The sequence below is a fragment of the Octopus bimaculoides genome, chromosome 16 (genome assembly GCF_001194135.2).
Source record: "Octopus bimaculoides isolate UCB-OBI-ISO-001 chromosome 16, ASM119413v2, whole genome shotgun sequence".
Classification (NCBI taxonomy): Eukaryota; Metazoa; Mollusca; class Cephalopoda; order Octopoda; family Octopodidae; genus Octopus; species Octopus bimaculoides.
Window position 1 is genome coordinate 46,388,427 of NC_068996.1, and position 17,189 is coordinate 46,405,615.

Consider the following 17,189-nt stretch of genomic DNA (forward strand, 5'->3'; position numbering starts at 1 on the left):
GAGCAAGTGAGAGAGAGAGAGAGCAAGTGAGAGGGAGAGAGCAAGTGAGAGAGAGAGAGAGGGAGAGAGCAAGTGAGAGAGGGAGAGAGCAAGTGAGAGAGAGAGAGAGCAAGTGAGAGGGAGAGAGCAAGTGAGAGAGAGAGAGCAAGTGAGAGAGAGAGAGAGCAAGTGAGAGAGAAAGAGAGCAAGTGAGAGGGAGAGAGAGCAAGTGAGAGCAAGTGGTTTAACACTGGGCCATGCACCCTCACATACTTCCTATACAAGGATATATACAAATACACACATAAGACAGGTTTTTTCCAGTTTCCATCTGCCAAATCCATTCATTAGGATTTGGTCAGCCTAAAGCTATAGTAAAATACACATACCCAAGATGCTGTATAGCAGAACTGAACCCAAGACCACATGGTTGGGAAGTAATCTTCTTAAACACACAGCTGTGCCTGTATTTATCATTGTATGCAAAAAGTAAACATGATAGCAAAGCCATACCCCCCCCCTATAGGGATCATACAATTAAATTTATGCTCCCCTCTATTCAGGATTGTTGTTAATTAGCCCCAGGTCTTCCCTAACTGAGCTGTCCTATTTAATCAAAAGCATTCTAACCACAATCATTCCATTTTTTTCAATGTCTACAAGAGTACATTATCTTATGCACCCTTTCTTATATTTTTAACCCTTTAGCATTCAGAATATTCTGTCAAATGTAATGCTTATTTATTCACATTGTCTGGAATTAATCATACATTATCTAAAACAGGGGTTTTCAAACTTTTTGACTTGCGAACCCCTTTATATTTCAGGCTTTACCTTAGGGACCCCCTTATAAACGCTTATGAAATTTATACATAAATATTTGCTTAAAATAACATATTTTTACATTTATTTATTTAACAGTATTTAACAAATAGGTTTATTGTCAATTAAAAGATTTTGATTAAAAAACATATATAAAATCAAATTGCCCATAAAAAGTATTTGCTGTCCACGGACGACACCCTGTCTTGTCCTTGCGGACCCCGTGGTCTGCAGACCACAGTTTGAAAACCCCTGATCTAAAAGCTATGAAATTGCAATGATGTAATTATTTATGTTTAGAATAACATTGAAAGAAAGGTGTTTGAACATAGAGCAAGGTAGATAATTTGGGCCAGATATGGCCAGTTTAAATGCAAGGTTAAAGCATCATGGGGTAATTTAAGAGAGATTCAGTTGTTTGTGGCAGTATTAAGGTTTGCTCATTGGCTGATAATTATCAGAGAGATATTTGAGTCTGATGATATGACTCAGTAGGATGAGGCATTTAGTTGAATTTTCTTTTTTAACACAGCAAGAGAAAATTTCATACTATGCCAATAATTGCTTATTAGCTCTGACCTTCTAATAAGAATGAAAGTCCAATGTGTCATACACACACACACACGGTAATGATGACAACAGTTTCTTCATGTCCAAATATCACGAGAAAGAGCAAGACATCTTCAAGTGACCTTGTAAACTGATCCCTGACAGTTGTCTCTGCCTGCACTTGGCAGTTTTAAAGTCAGTCAGTCAGTCTGCACCATCTAATCTCACTCTTTAGACCTGGAGGCCTGACCACATTGGTTCAGAGGATCAACACGGCTGTGGTGACCAGCATTGGAAGGGCCTTTGCCAAGGTGAATTATCTTATTGGCAAGCCAGCAGAGTCATTAGCATGCTGGGCGAAATGCTTAGTGGTATTTCGTCTGTCTTTACGTTCTGAGTTCAAATTCCGCTGAGGTCGACTTTGTCTTTCATTCTTTTGGGGTCAATAAATTAAGTACCAGTTGCATACTGGTGTCGATCTAATTGACTGGCCCCCTCTCCCAAAAACTTCAGGACTTGTGCCTAGAGTAGAACGGAATTATTTTATCAGGCAGGAAATCTCTGCCTACCCTGGAATTGCCAGAATGGTGTCAAAGAGGCATCTCCTCACCTGAGGGACTCCACTCCTAGTCTTTCCCATTTCCAATGTAACTCACAAGGCAATGAGGGTTCTTGCTTAGAGTTTCTTTCACAACATGTGAATTAACCCCGAAATAGGACTCTGATAGAGGGAATTACTCCAAGTCAGAATAAACCTGAGAACAAACATTGGTTAAGAGGTTATTCCACACTCATCAAGACTCTGGAATTCCCAAAACCAGGACTCCACTACCAAATGCAGTTAAAAGTTATACCCAGAATAAATGGACACACAATGCTAAGTCACATGTTAAGATTTTTTTTTTGCTGTTGTCATGTTTCTCTTTTTGTGTAACAATGGAAAAGAAAGTAAAATAACTGTGCTAAGAGAGGTAAAAGAAAGAGGGAAAGTAGTATTGTAGTGTGGAAGGTTAGGAACTTAAACAGGACAAAGTCAGAAGCTTGTGGGACAGGTAGTCATTCGAAAAGACAAATTTAAGGAAGGATGGGAAAAAAAGAGAGGGAGTAAGAGAGGAGAGGTAGTAGTAGAATGGGAGAAGATAAATGAAGGAGGTAACGTTCATAGAGTATGAGGAAGTTGTGTGTGTGTGTGTGTGTGTGTGTGTGTGTGTGTGTGTGTGTGTGTGTGTGTGTGTGTGTGTGTGTGTGTGTGTGTGTGTGTGTGTGTTGAGAGAGAGAGAGAGACAGAATTCATCATATCAAAGTGAGGAGAAAACATTAAGAAATAAAGAAAAGGGGTGGAGGTAAAATCTGTGAGTAGAGAGAGAGGTAGAGAGAGGGGAGAAGGGGAAGAGAGGGAGAGAGGAAGTAGAGAAGGAGGGGAGAGAGAGAGATACAGGTAGAAAGAAAGAGAGAAACAGGTAGAGAGAGAGGTACAGGTAGAGAGAGAGATACAGGTAAAGAGAGAGAGAGAGAGGTAAAGAGATAGAAAGATACAGAGAGAGAGAGAGATAGGTAGAGAGAGAGACAGGTAGAGAGAAATAGAGATAGGCGGAGAGAGATAGGCGGAGAGGGATAGGCGGAGAGGGATAGGCGGAGAGGGATAGGCGGAGAGGGATAGGCAGAGGGAGAGGCAGAGAGAGAGAGAGAGGCAGAGAGAGAAAGAGGCAGAGGCAGAGAGGTGGAAGCAGAGAGGCAGAGGCAGAGAGAGACAGGCGGAGACAGAGAGAGATAGGTGAAGACAGAGAGAGGTAGATAAAGACAGAGAGAGAAAAATAGGTTCATAGATAGGTGGCTGGTTTGAGGAATGGGTAGACAAGAGAAGAAGTTATGAAGTGTATGCATCTATTGAAAGAAAAAGATGGGAGGTGAAATGAATAAATGACAGAAGGCCCGAAATTTTGGGGGATGGGCCAGTCGATTAGATCAACCTCAGTATGCAACTGGTACTTAATTTATCGACCCTGAAAGGTTGAAAGGCAACGTTGACCCCGGCAGAATTTGAACTCAGAACGTAAAGACAGACGAAATACTGCTAAGCATTTCGCCAGGTGTGTTAACGATTCTGCCAGTTCGCCGCCTTCCTGAAGCAAAAATATTAAGATTTACTGAAAGGAGACAGAAATAACCTCCATTATTCTTTTCTCACAGAACTATAGTTTGTGAGTGGCTATGTAGTAAGAAGCTTGCTTTGCAACCAAGTGGCTTTTTAAAGCCTGGTACTTGTTCTATCAGTACCTTTTGCTGAACTGCTAAGTTATGGGGATGTTAACACACCAACACCAGTTGTCAAGTGGTGTTGGCAGACAGACACAAAGGCGCGCGCACACACACACACACACACACACACACACACACACACACATATATAGATATATGCACAAAGGGTTTCTTTCAATTTTCATCAACCAAATCCACTCACAAGACTTTGGTCAGCCCAAGGTTATAGTAGGAGACACTTGTCCAAGGTGCCATGCAGTGGGACAGAACCCAGAACCATGTGGTTGAGAAGCAAGCTCCTTACCACACAGCCACGCATATCATCATCATCATCGTTTAACATCCGCTTTCCATGCTGGCATGGGTTGGATGGTTTGACTGAGGACTGGCAAGCAAGGAGGCTGCACCAGGCTCCAATCTGATCTGGCAATGTTTCTACAGCTAGATGCCCTTCCTAACTACAACCACTCCAAGAGTGTTGTGGGTGCTTTTTACGTGCCACTGGCACAGGAGCCAGTCAGGCGGCACTGGTGTCAACTGCACTTGAATGGTGCTTTTTATGTTCCACCGTCACAGGAGCCAGCCAGGCAGCAAATGTTGCTTTTGCAGAAAATAAAAAAATAGTTTTACCGTTCCATAGCAAAACCATTGTACTACACTTTGAGAATTTTTGATATTTTGGTATCTAAAGCAGTTGGAGATATGATAGTTTGACCAAAAGAACCCGCTATTGCATGCAAAAATGAATATTGATAAAAAAATGCATTTAGCCAAATTTGGACATGTGACAGTTTAACATAATAGCAACGATATATATATATGTATTGCTGGTGGCACCTAAAAAGCACCATACGAGCATGGTCAGTGCCAGTGCCGCCTGATTGACTCCCATGCCGGTGGCATGTAAAAGCACCATTCGAGTGTGGTCAATGCTAGTGCCACCTGACTGGCCCTGTACCAGTGACAAGTAAAAAGAACCCACTACACTCGGAGTGGTTGGCATTAGGAAGGGCATCCAGCTGTAGAAACCTTGCCAGTCCTCAGTCCAACCCATGTCAGCATAGAAAGCAGATATTAAACAATGATGATGACGATGACATATATATATATATATATATATGAAGGGCTTCTTTCAGTTTCCATTAACCAAATTTGGTAGGCCCAAGGCTATAGTAGAAGACACTTGCCCAGAGTGTCACACAATGGGACTGAACCCTGAACCATATAGTTGGGAAGCAAGCTTCTAACCACACAGCCATACCTCTCCTTGTCTCCGTATTCTTTCTGTTGAAGAGCGTAGCTCGAAACGTCAAAGACTTTCCGTATTCCCGAGCGTCATACTAATATATACTTTTGTTATTTACACCACCTGTCCTCGTCTGTTGTTATTATTTGTATATTCTCCCATATATATATATATATATATATATATTATGTATAGACCAAACTGGTACTGTGTGACATTTGAAAAAGGTGCTATAAGACTTACACAAGAAACGAAAATCTTACAGAGACAATGTTACCTTTGGGGTGGACTCTGTGAGCAATCCTTAAAGCTGCAGGATGTGTGTGAATTCCATCACTTATTAGTCCATAGTATATGGTATGGTTATCTGGAATTTTCTCACTCGTCAATAATCCTACCAAATGGGGATCGCGATGATGGAACTGCAATATACCAAACAAGAGAGACTGAGTAAGGCTTTTTTTTAGTGTCACATGGAGACAGACGGTCATTGGTGAATGAAATGAGCAAAATATTAGGATTGTTAAATGTATTGCATCATAGAACAGATTATAACATCAGGGGTTTTTTCCCCCTTTATACAGAGAACAATAGTTGCAGACTTGCTTTTTTATATTTTTACTATTCAGGTCCTGGGTTAACTCTGATCAAGCAGAAACGGTCAACAGCTTATTGCTTTTGTAGCCCTTTTCACTGACAAGGTCGCCATCCACCTCCCTTCTTGCCGTCCACCTCCCTCCCTGCCAGACGCCTCCCTCCCTGCCAGACGCCTCACTCCCTGCCGGATGCCTCCCTCCCTGCCTTCGGCCTTCTTCCCTGCCTTCCATCTCCCTCCCTGCTGGACCCCTCCCTCCCTGCCAGATGCCTCCTCCCCTGCCAGACGCCTCCTTCCCTCACTGCTGGCCGCATTCCCTCCCTGCTAGCCGCCTCCCACCCTGCTGGTTGCCTCCCTCCTTGTTCGCCACCTCCCTCCTTGCAGACCAACCAGCCGCCTCCCTTTCTACTGTCCACCATCTCACTCCCACCTTATCTGCCATCCACCTCCCTCCCTGCTGTTCACCATCCTCCTCTCTGTCATAGCCATCTACCTCCCAACAGTTGTCATCATTATTGCCACCCAGGTGTGTTATGACGGGTTTTATGTCTGTTTTTCTATCATGGCTTGATTTTGGAGAGGACAATATCACTTCCCACTCTTTTTTAAAAATGATATAGCACCATATATATTCTGATATCAGAATAGGTACAACATATTTCTGTGTTGAATATGAGGTGATTACAAAAAAAAAATGAAGGGCATTTTGCCATAAAACACAATTCACAACTCTGAGGTTTCATGTTTGATCCCACAGATTGAAGCCTTGGACAAGTGTCTTCCACTGAAGCCTCGTTGACCAATGTCCTGCAAATGAAATTTCATTGACAGAAAATGTACAGGTTCCCATCAAAAGTATATGAGTGTGTGTGTCATCATCGTCATTTAATGTCCACTTTCCATGCTAGCATGGGTTGGACGATTTGACTGAGTACTGGTGAAACCAGATGGCTACAACAGGCTCCAATCTGATTTGGCAGAGTTTCTACAGCTGGATGCCCTTCCTAACGCCAACCACTCTGTGAGTGTAGTGGGTGCTTTTACATGCCACCAGCATGAAGGCCAGTCAGGAGGTATTGGCGACGGCCATGCTCGAAATGGTGTATTTTACGTGCCACCGTCACAGGAGCCAGTCCATCGGCATTGGCAACGATCTCACCCGAATGTCTTTTCACGTGCCACTGGCACAAGTGCCAGGAAGGCGACGTTGGTAACGATCAACGGCCATGCTCGCATATTCACACTGACACTACTTGGGCACTGGTAATATTTGTTTATACCTCGAATAAACAATAGGTCCAATAGCTTGCAGTTCAACATACCTGCTGTTCAAAACACCTGAAGAATAAAGTACCTTATTTGTAAAAGCAAATGTTGGTGACAGGGAGAGCATCCAACCATAGAATACTGATTCAAGAAGACTTGTCTAATCCATGCTAACATAGACAAACCACATGTAAAAATTATACTATAAACATGATAAATATTGATTTCAAACTTTGGCACAAGGCCAGCAATTTAGGGAGTGGATAAATCAATTACATCAACCCCAGTGCTCAACTGAGACTTATTTTATCAAAAGAATGAAAGGTGAAGTCGACCTCAATGGAATTTGAACTCTGAATGTAAAGACAGACAAAATGCTAACGGTTCTGCCAGCTCACAACCTTAAATAAACACCATTAATGTTAATTTCTCTTCATAGTACAGAATCCCAAATTTGATTGAATTTAGTCCAGTATATTACTGGGACAGTAGAGAGATAAGACAAAAATTATGAGAAAAAACTGTACAGAACCCCATAAGATGATTGTACATTTTCTTAGATACCAGGCTTAACCTGCCATCCAGTTAAACACCAACTCCCGGTCTGGAAATCATCATCATCATTGATTAACAACTGCTTTCCATACTAGCATGGGTTGGATGGTTTGATGTGGAGCTGGCTAGCAAGGAGCTGTCCAGACTCCAACTGTCTATTGTGGTATGGTTTCTATGGCTTGATGCCTTTCCTAACGCCAACCACTTTACAGAGTGTGCCAGATGCTTTTTACATATCACCAGCACAGGTGTGTTTATGCAGCACCAGCAACAGTGCTTTTTATGTAGCACCAGCAAGGACAAGCCTCTGTTTGTGGAAGACTGATTTTACTTAGCTTGGTAAGAAAAAACCCATTTTGCTGCAAGATTCTTGCGCTCTCTCCCACTCATCTCAAAGACTGTGAAAACAAGGTCATCAGTGCTACTATTCTTGTCATAAGTCTTGGAGATGATGAAAAGGATCATGGGTACCGCACTTCCTTCCACTAATGTCGGAAGGTTTTAAAACGGGTCATAAAGATTGTTCTGCTTACCAATCTTGAAAGCCCTGAATGGAGTTATGGGTATTGCCTTTTCTCCTACAAGTGACCCATAAAAAAAAAAATTATGCATATCTGCCTTCAACACAATATAAAGAATGTTATAGAAGCTCCCTGTAAAAGTTGGGCAAAGATGAAATAATAATAAGAATACTAGTGATATAATTGTTTTGGTTAACTTAGCTATATTCCTGCTACAGTGCCATAGATCCTGAAGCTACGGAAAGCGATGCCTGCTTAAAAACAACAAAAACCATGACAACAAAGATAGCAGTCATTTAAACAGTAACTACCATTATTACCACCACCACCACTACAATAACAATAATTCTGTAAATAATAATAATGGTATTTTTTTATAAGTTTAAAGTTTATAGCAATCACCGTGCAAATGACTAAGAAAAATAGTCTAATAATGGGGCATATAAGCCCATCAACAGAAAACAGGCTTTCCCGTACACGTGGGACTCGAACCCACATCCCTTTGTTAACGCGACTAAGTGTGTTACCAATTACACCAGTGAACCAGCCTGCTCCTTTCTGTGAAATTTAAGAATAATATTAGTTCGTAGCTGTTTTTGTAAACAAACTTTGTGCTTTCAGTGCAAACGGTTTTGTTAAGCAGTGTTGAGTTTTACAATGCTGTAAATAATAATAATGGTATTTTTTTTATAAGCTTAAAGCTTATAGCAATCACCATGCAAATAACTAAGGAAAATAGTCTAATAATGGAACATGTAAGCCCTCAACAGAAAAAAGTAGGCTTTCCTGTATGCATGGGAACAAAGGGATGTGGGTTCGCGTCCCATGTGTACAGGAAAGCCTTCTTTTTTTCTGTCAAGGGCTTATATGCCCCATCATTAGACTATTTTCCTTAGTCATTGCACGGTGATTGCTATAAGCTTTAAGCTTATAAAAAAAAAAGATACCATTATTATTATTATTATTTATAGAATTATAAAACTTGACACCGCTTAACAAACAATTTATACCAATAACAATAATGTAATTTCTTTGCCAATGCTTGAACCAACAACTTTGTGTTCATAGCCCAAGAGCTTTTCTACTTAATATCTGAATAACAATTGTCTACTTACAGGCATCATGGCATTAAACAAATGGGTAATGAAAGAAGCACCATGCTGAACAGCAATTTCTCCTTGTACAAGATTGGCCATAGAATGACCTAGAATAAAAACAAAAATCAAAATAAAATAATGCTGTTACATTTCGGTAGAGTCATGTTTGATAAATAATAAACACACATACTGCTAATAATTTTTTTGTTTCGTTTTTTTTTTTTTTTTGTCCCTTCGTTATTTTGTGTTACGTTAGCAATAGGTAAGACCTTGAGAAATTAATAATGCTAAGCATTTCGCCTGGCATGCTAAAGTTTCTACCAGCTCGCCGCCTTTTTTCTGTCAAGGGCTTATCACATTCTGTGTCACACTGTCACATTCTATATCACACAATCTTCCTGAAAACTACATTAAGGATACACGTCTGTGGAGTGCTCAGCCACTTGCATGTCAACTTCATGAGCAGGCTGTTCCAATGATCAGATCAACTGGAACACTCATAACCAATAGAGTGCCAGTTTTTTTTGGGGAGGGGTTTCACTCTGCGGCAAGCATTTGGACACAGTCGTAAGTTTAGGAGTAATTTTCTCCCACAGTCTTGGAAAGCCCTGAAAAGGCTCAAAAGGGCACTGTCCTTCATTCTGCCAATTACAAAGGCATTGGAAAGTGTCATAGGTACTGCCCCTCCCTACCACCATCACCTGAGTCCATCATCCAGCAGCAACCACAACAGGATATTGGCTGAGAGGACAGACTCCCTCCTCCAGTCATCAGCTAGGGATCAATCATCATTAATTGTCCTCCCCATCTCAGTCTGGGCTGGCTTATGAGCAGAAGGACCAATTCTATGAACTCCTTTTGCAGACCACCTCAACAACAAATAACAGAGGCTTTGTTATTGTGGCTGGTGACTTCAATGGACATGTTGGGCAGCACACCCATGGATTCTAGGGAGTGCATGGAGGTTATGGTTTTGGACTTAGAAATGAAGAGGGAACCAGGCTGCTGGAGTCCTGTGATGCAAATGATCTCATGATATGCAACACTAACTTGAAAAAAACCAGCCAGCCACCTTATCACTTATCAGTCTGGTGAACACATAAGCCAAAGTGACTGCTTCTTCACCAGGTAACGAGATAGATGGGTGCTTAAAAATACAAAGTCTTTCCTAGGTAAAAAGTGTACAACCCAACATAGGTCACTAGTTAGTGACTTCAGAATTAGAGATAGAAAGACCTGGAGAAATAAACCAATCTGGAAAAGAAGACTATGGAAGCTCAAAGACTCAGCAAAAAGACAAAAATTTAGAGATTTTTTTAATGGAAGTTTCTGATGAAAGAATGGAAGAGTTAGGGACATATAGCTTAGAGCAGTGCTTCTCAAACTATCTGATGTGGCGTACCAGCAGTTTTTTTTTTCCCCCAATGTGCCAGGGACCGTTAATATTTCTTAGTAATATTAATTTATACCAGAAACAATATATATAACGAATATAATAAAAGTTGACAATTTTTTTTATCTTATATTTATTTTGTAAACAAATAACTCGATATTACATAAGCATTTTATAATGTTTCTTTCTTGTCTGGAAACTCGCCATGTACCGGCGGCTGATGGCTCACAGACCAGTGACAGTCCACTGACCACCACTTTGAGTAGCACTGGCTTAGAGGACAACTGGAAGTTCCTGCAGGACAATATTGAGGGCTACAGACGAAATCTGTGGTTTGTACAGAGTCCCAGATAGACCAAGGGTGATATGGTGGTGGAGCAAGAAGGTTGACAGTGTTATAAAAGCAAGCATATCCTCAGAGCATATACAAATGTTTACACTCGTATACAAGTGAAAAATCTAGTTTGTTCATCTCACCCAGGCGTGAAAAACCAAAATAATTCAGTATTGAATAAATTCTGGTTTAATATTTATCAATAAAAATTAAGAACAAAATCTTTATAAGATTTTATCATAAGATTTTATAGGCGTAGGAGTGGCTGTGTGGTAAGTAGCTTGCTCACCAACCACATGGTTCCGAGCTCAGTCTCACTGCGTGGCACCTTGGGCAAGTGTCTTCTACTATAGCCTCGGGCCGACCAATGCCTTGTGAGTGGATTTGGTAGACGGAAACTGAAAGAAGTCCGTCATATATATGTATATGTATGTATATATATATATATATATATATATATGTGTGTGTATGTATGTGCGTGCATATGTTTGTATGTCTGTGTTTGCCCCCCCCCCCCCAACATTGCTTGACAACCGATGCTGGTGTGTTTACATCCCCATAACTTAGCGGTTTGGCAAAAGAGACCAATAGAATAAGTACTAGGCTTACAAAGAATAAGTCCTGGGGTCAATTTGCTCGACTAAAGGCTGTACTCCAGCATGGCCACAGTCAAATGACTGAAACAAGTAAAAGAGTAGCCAGTGAGTAAAACCAATTGGAACAAACAAACTAGATTTTTCACTTGTACGTGAGTGTGAACATTTCTATATGTTCTGTGGATATGTTTTGCTCGTATGGTATGCATAGGTGTTTATATTTATGTATTTCTGGTTATGTCATACTGATGATAGGAGAGTGTATTACATCACCAGCCTTGAAATCGTTCAATATATGACTAAACTGTTTCAAAAAAACTTTTTGTTCATTACCCTGCTTTCAGTGCTTGGGTATATGTGATAAAATAGTTTAGAGTCATTTGGCATCTTCTTCTAGCATGTGGCATTACCTCTCGAAATTCTCTTACTATAATTTTACAATTATATGTATCAAATTATATACTTTGTATTAATTTTTACCTTAATTGGTTTTACACACTGGCTACTTGATAAAATCTTGTACAGATTTCATCATCATCATCATCATTGTTTAATGTTCATTTTCCACACTGGCATGGGTTGGACGTTTTGACTGAGGTCTGGAAAGCCAGTGGCTGCACCAGGCTCCAATCTGATCTGGCAGAGTTTCTACAGCTGGATGCCCTTCCTAACGCCAACCACTCTGAGTGTGTAGTGGGTGCTTTTACGTGCCACCAGCACAGGAGCCAGTTAGGCTGGCCTGGCATTGAACACATTTGGATAGTGCTTTTTACGTGTTACTGGCATGGGAGCCAATCCTTAATTTTAATTTTTATATATATATATATATATATACACACACACACACATACATATACGCAAGATGACAGGAGACTGAGACTCCTGGTGGTTTGCTGTGTTTATGAAGATATGTCAAGCTAAGTGCGGCCGTCCTTGCATACAGACATGTCCCCTGCATTCCTCTTCTGCTGAGTGATCCTAATCTTGCAGGCTCATGGGTGTCGGTACCACATAAAATTTCACCTGCACCAGTTCCACATAAAAGCATCCATGCCAGTGCTGTATAAATGAACCAAATACACTTTGTAAAGTGGTTGGCATTAGGAAGGGCATCCAGCCATAGAAACTATGCCAATACAGTCATGGAGCCTGGGAAGCTTTTCAGCTGGCCAGCTCCTGTCAAACCATCCAACCCATGCCAGCATGGAAAACAGACATTAAATGATGATGACGATAGAGAGAGAGATTTGCTGAAGTTTTGAAAGTTGTTGTCTTCTACTGCTTTTAAAGCCTTCTCTATGGAAGTTTAACTAAACAATGATACATTTTGCATGCAGGAAAATAAAGAGATTATCCTGTCAGGTTTCACAGTTTATAGACTACTACTTAGAGGACAAGCAACTCCTCATCCTGCTGTCCATGAAAAATAACTTACAACAATTAAAGCCTTTGCTGTATGCTTATAGCAATGGCTATTTAAATCAAACATATATTGCATTATGAAAATAATACTTATATACATAAAAGCAAATATTATAAATTTTATTATAAATAAGTTTTCAAAGCATTGTCATCATTATCGCCATCATGTAGCCTCCATGTTGCAGTCTTGTATGGGTTGGAGAGTTTGACAGGATCAAATGGATCCAAGGACAACATTATGTTCTAATGTCTGTGTTGACATGGTTTATTTAGCCAAGTGCCCTACCTAATGCCAACCACTTTACAGAGCATACCAGGTGCTTTTTTTCTTCATTCTACCTATATACATTTAGTAATTATTGAAATGAAAGATGAGAGTTGATCATCGATCTGCACATGTGCAGAGCACGGTAAAGTTTATTTGTGAAAGAGTAGCAGTTACCTACGCATGCACATCTACTCTCTCCATATTAACAATGACGTTGAATAGAAAGTCCTTCCTTAAGGGCTAATAGAGCCTGCACTAATGCCGTTACAAGCACTGATATCAGAATGTAAAAAGTTGATACAGATACCAAGACATTTTGTCTGATGCTCTAAAAATGTTCCCAATTCACCACTCTGGATTGAGTATGAATGTATGTAACTGTTTTTAATTATTTATTTGTTATTAATTATTTATTTGCTGCTATGGTGGCCCAGTAGACATGAGAAGTAGTAATACAACACATAGGTGGTGGTTTCAAATCTCTTCCAGAAATTACAAGAAGTCTTGTTAGAAATTTTAGTCCACTCTGCTGAGTGATCGGTGTTGGGAAGGGCATCCAGCTGTAAAAATCTTGCCAAAATAACTACAGAAGTCTGGTGCAGGCTTCTGACTGGCCAGCTCTTGTGAAGCCATCCCACCCATGCAAGCATGGAAGGCAGATGTTAAGCAATGATGATGAATGCAAGTCAATAAGTACTTTTACTTACTATTTCAGGTGAAAGTGGTAACCATCAACCTGTATTATTAATTGTTAATAACTTGCATTGTTTTTCCCGTGAGGGCAGAAACTGTAATGGCAAGGTGAGCATAGTGTATGCCAAGAGTTACATTACCTCATATGTATGTCTTTTGAAGATGGCAGAATGTCATGAGGGAAATATGGCTGCTATTTTTAGCAGACCAAAAGACCATATAGATCATTATTGACACAAATATGAATTAACTTCTTTCATTACTTGATGTGTCCTTTTGAAGATGACAAAATTGTCATGAGGGAAATTTGACTTATTTTAAAAAATTCTTTTATTGACTCCCAAAAGGATGAAAAGCAAAGTTGACTTTAGCAGGATTTGAACTCAGAGTACAAAGAATCAGAACAAAAATGACTAATGTTATAACTAATGTGTGTGAGAGAATGAGAGAGAGAGAGACCCTCGCTTTGACAAAAGAGATATTTATTTATATCAGTATCCATAGTTCTTGTCGGGATTTGGTGATTTGGAATCGTGCACTTCGGTTATGTGAAGATGGTTTCAATCAGTCAGTTCAAAGAACTCAAGATGAAGTGGGTTTTGCTACCAGGGCTAGTAGTCACATATAATTGAGGTACTTCCACTTAGTTGGCCAGCTTATAGGTACAATAAATTGATATGCTGATGATGTGGAAGGTGAAAAATCTTGATCAGATAATCTCAAGAGGGCAAAGACTATAATGGCAAGATAAACAATGGATTTAGAGATCAGGAGTCACTGAAATATCAGTGCATTCATCCATTCTTTCAGAGCCTTTTTTTTTCTTTCTTTGTTTCTTTAAACATGGTGTATGCTGAGAGTTACACTACCTGAAGTGTCCTTTTCAAGTTGGCAGGGTGTCATGAGGGAAATTTGGCTGCTATTTTTAGCAGACCAAAAGACCATATGAATTATTAATGATATAAATATGAATTAAGTTTTTTCAATATAAGCCCCTGAGGCAGACTTTTGTTGCTTAACTTGCTAGCCAAATCTCCCTCAAATCACATCCTATTATTTTAAATTATTAACATAGGCGCAGGAGTGGCTGTGTGGTAAGTAGCTTGCTTACCAACCACATGGTTCTGGGTTCAGTCCCACTGCGTGGCACCTTGGGCATGTGTCTTCTACTATAGCCTCGGGCCGACCAAAGCCTTGAGTGGATTTGGTAGACGGAAACTGAAAGAAGCTCGTCGTATATATGTATATATATATATATTTATATGTATGTGTGTTTACATGTCTGTGTTTGTCCCTCCACCATTGCTTGACAACCAATGGTGGTGTGTTTACATCCCCGTAACCTAGCGGTTCAGCAAAAGAGACCGATAGAATAAGTACTAGGCTTACAAAGAGTAAGTCCTGGGGTCAATTTGCTCGACTAAAGGCGGTGCTCCTGCATGGCTGCAGTCAAATGACTGAAACAAGTAAAAGAGTAAAAGAGAGAGAGTATATAATTGGAAATAGAATTTTAGGATAACTACATCTGAAACTAATATGGAATGGTCACAGATGGAAGCAGAATAGCAAAATCATTATAGTATCAGAAAAATTGCTTTGCAGTATTTATTCATATTCTTGATATTCTGAGTTCAAATCCTATCAAAGTCCAACTTTGTCTTTCATCCCTATAGGATTGATAAAATATCACAGAAAAAAAAAACAAAAACCCAGTCCGGTACCAAGTACCAGTATGGATGTAATATGACGGTGTCCCCCTCCCTTCAAAGTTACTGGTCTTCTACCTAAATCAGAAACAATTATTACTCTAATACAGTTCTATATTTAAGAGATGAAGAATTATGTACATTATTTACATTTGACGGATATTTGTCCTCATCTTGTTTGTTGTTAACACAACATTTCGGCTGATATACCCTCCAGCCTTCATCAGGTGTCTTGGGGAAATTTCGAACCTGGGTTCTCATTAGTAAGGTTTTTTTCTATGTTATTATTATTATTATTATTATTATTATCATTATTATTATTGTTCAGGTTACTGCTTGGAATCAAACTTGGAATCTTGGGGTCAGTAGCCCGCACTCTTAACCACTACGCGGTATATGGCATAGTGGTTAAGAGCACGGGCTACTAACCCCAAGATTCCAAGTTCGATTCCAAGCAGTAACCTGAACAATAATAATAATAGCAATAACAACAACAACATTGAAGAATACCTAAGGAATGAGAACCCAGGTTCGAAATTTCCCCAAGACACCTGAAGAAGGCTGGAGGGTATATCAGCCGAAACGTTGTCTTAACCACAAACAAGATGAGGACAAATATCCGTTGAATGTAAATGATATAAATAATTATTACTCTATTTATAAAAACAGTAAATTGTCAGGTTTCTTAAAGTGTCTGACAAAATGCCTTGTGGTGTCTACTTCAAGCTCTTTAACGCTTTAGCATTTAAACTGGCCATATCTGGCTCAAAATTTTTTACCTGTTTAATGTTCAAAATGGCCAGATTTGGCTTCTCACACCTACCTAAGAATGTCTTTCTAAAACTAAACAATCACACCATCAAAATCTCAAAGCTTCATGGTAATGCATGATTAATTTAAATCAATCCATCATCATCATCATTTGATGTCCACTCTCCATGCTGGCATGGGTCAGATGGTTTGACTGGAGCTGATGAGCCAGAGAGGTGCACCAGGTTCCAGTCTGATTTGGCATGATTTCTACAGCTGGCTGGGTGTAATTCATAACACCAACCACTCCAGGAGTTTAATGGGTGCTTTTACGTACCACCAGCATGGGTGCCATTTATGTGACACTGACAACGACCAAGACTACGGTTCATGGAGGGTGCCATTTACAAGGCACGGTCAACACTCATGATTACCGGGTGCCAATTTATATGGCACCGGCAACAACCACGAGTGCCGTTTACATGGTGCTGCCAACAACCATGATTCCCAGGTACCAATTTACATGGCACCAGTAACGACCACGAGTGTTATTTACATGGTGCCACCAACAACCAAGATTCTCAGGTGCCAATTTACATGGCACCATTGATGACCATGACTACAATGCACAGGTGCCATTTATATGGCACCGGTATCAACCACGACAATTCACAGGTATGAATAAATAAGCATTAATTTTGACAGAATAATGTGAATGCTAAAGGGTTAAATTCTAAGTTCACATCCCACCAGGTTAAAATTTTTCCTTTTGTTCTTCTGGGGAAGTGGGAGATAAAATAATGCACCAGTCAAAGCAGTAAGGGCAAATTAATAGAGCACAACCTCCCACAATTTTTAATCTTGAAATCTTCGTGACTTATGAATCATTATAAATGCTATATTATTTTGATATTCGTGACATAATATATGCCAACCATGCCAACATGCAATAGCTGTACAACCATGCTGTACAGCCATTATGGTCATATAACAACCATGCATAAAGCATGCAACCATGCACAAAGCATACACCCACGCACATAATCATGCAACACATACAAGGCATGAAGTACGCACCATGCACTCAACCAGGTGCCAAACATGCAACCAGGCATTGGCCATGCACCAAGTATACAAA

At 40.0% G+C, this 17,189-nt stretch overlaps 1 protein-coding gene across 2 annotated transcripts in view; it reads right to left on the reverse strand.

Moving 5' to 3' along the window:
- Nucleotides 1-17,189, reverse strand: part of LOC106872229 (N-acetylglucosamine-6-phosphate deacetylase) — a 165,956-nt gene that overhangs the window by 90,442 nt on the left and 58,325 nt on the right. For both annotated transcript variants that reach the window (XM_052973730.1, XM_052973729.1), the window contains 2 exons: nt 8,908-8,996; nt 5,133-5,277 (listed from right to left, as the gene is read on the reverse strand). In XM_052973730.1, the coding sequence (XP_052829690.1) occupies nt 5,133-5,277; nt 8,908-8,996 (234 nt within the window). The remainder of the gene's footprint in view (nt 1-5,132; nt 5,278-8,907; nt 8,997-17,189) is intronic.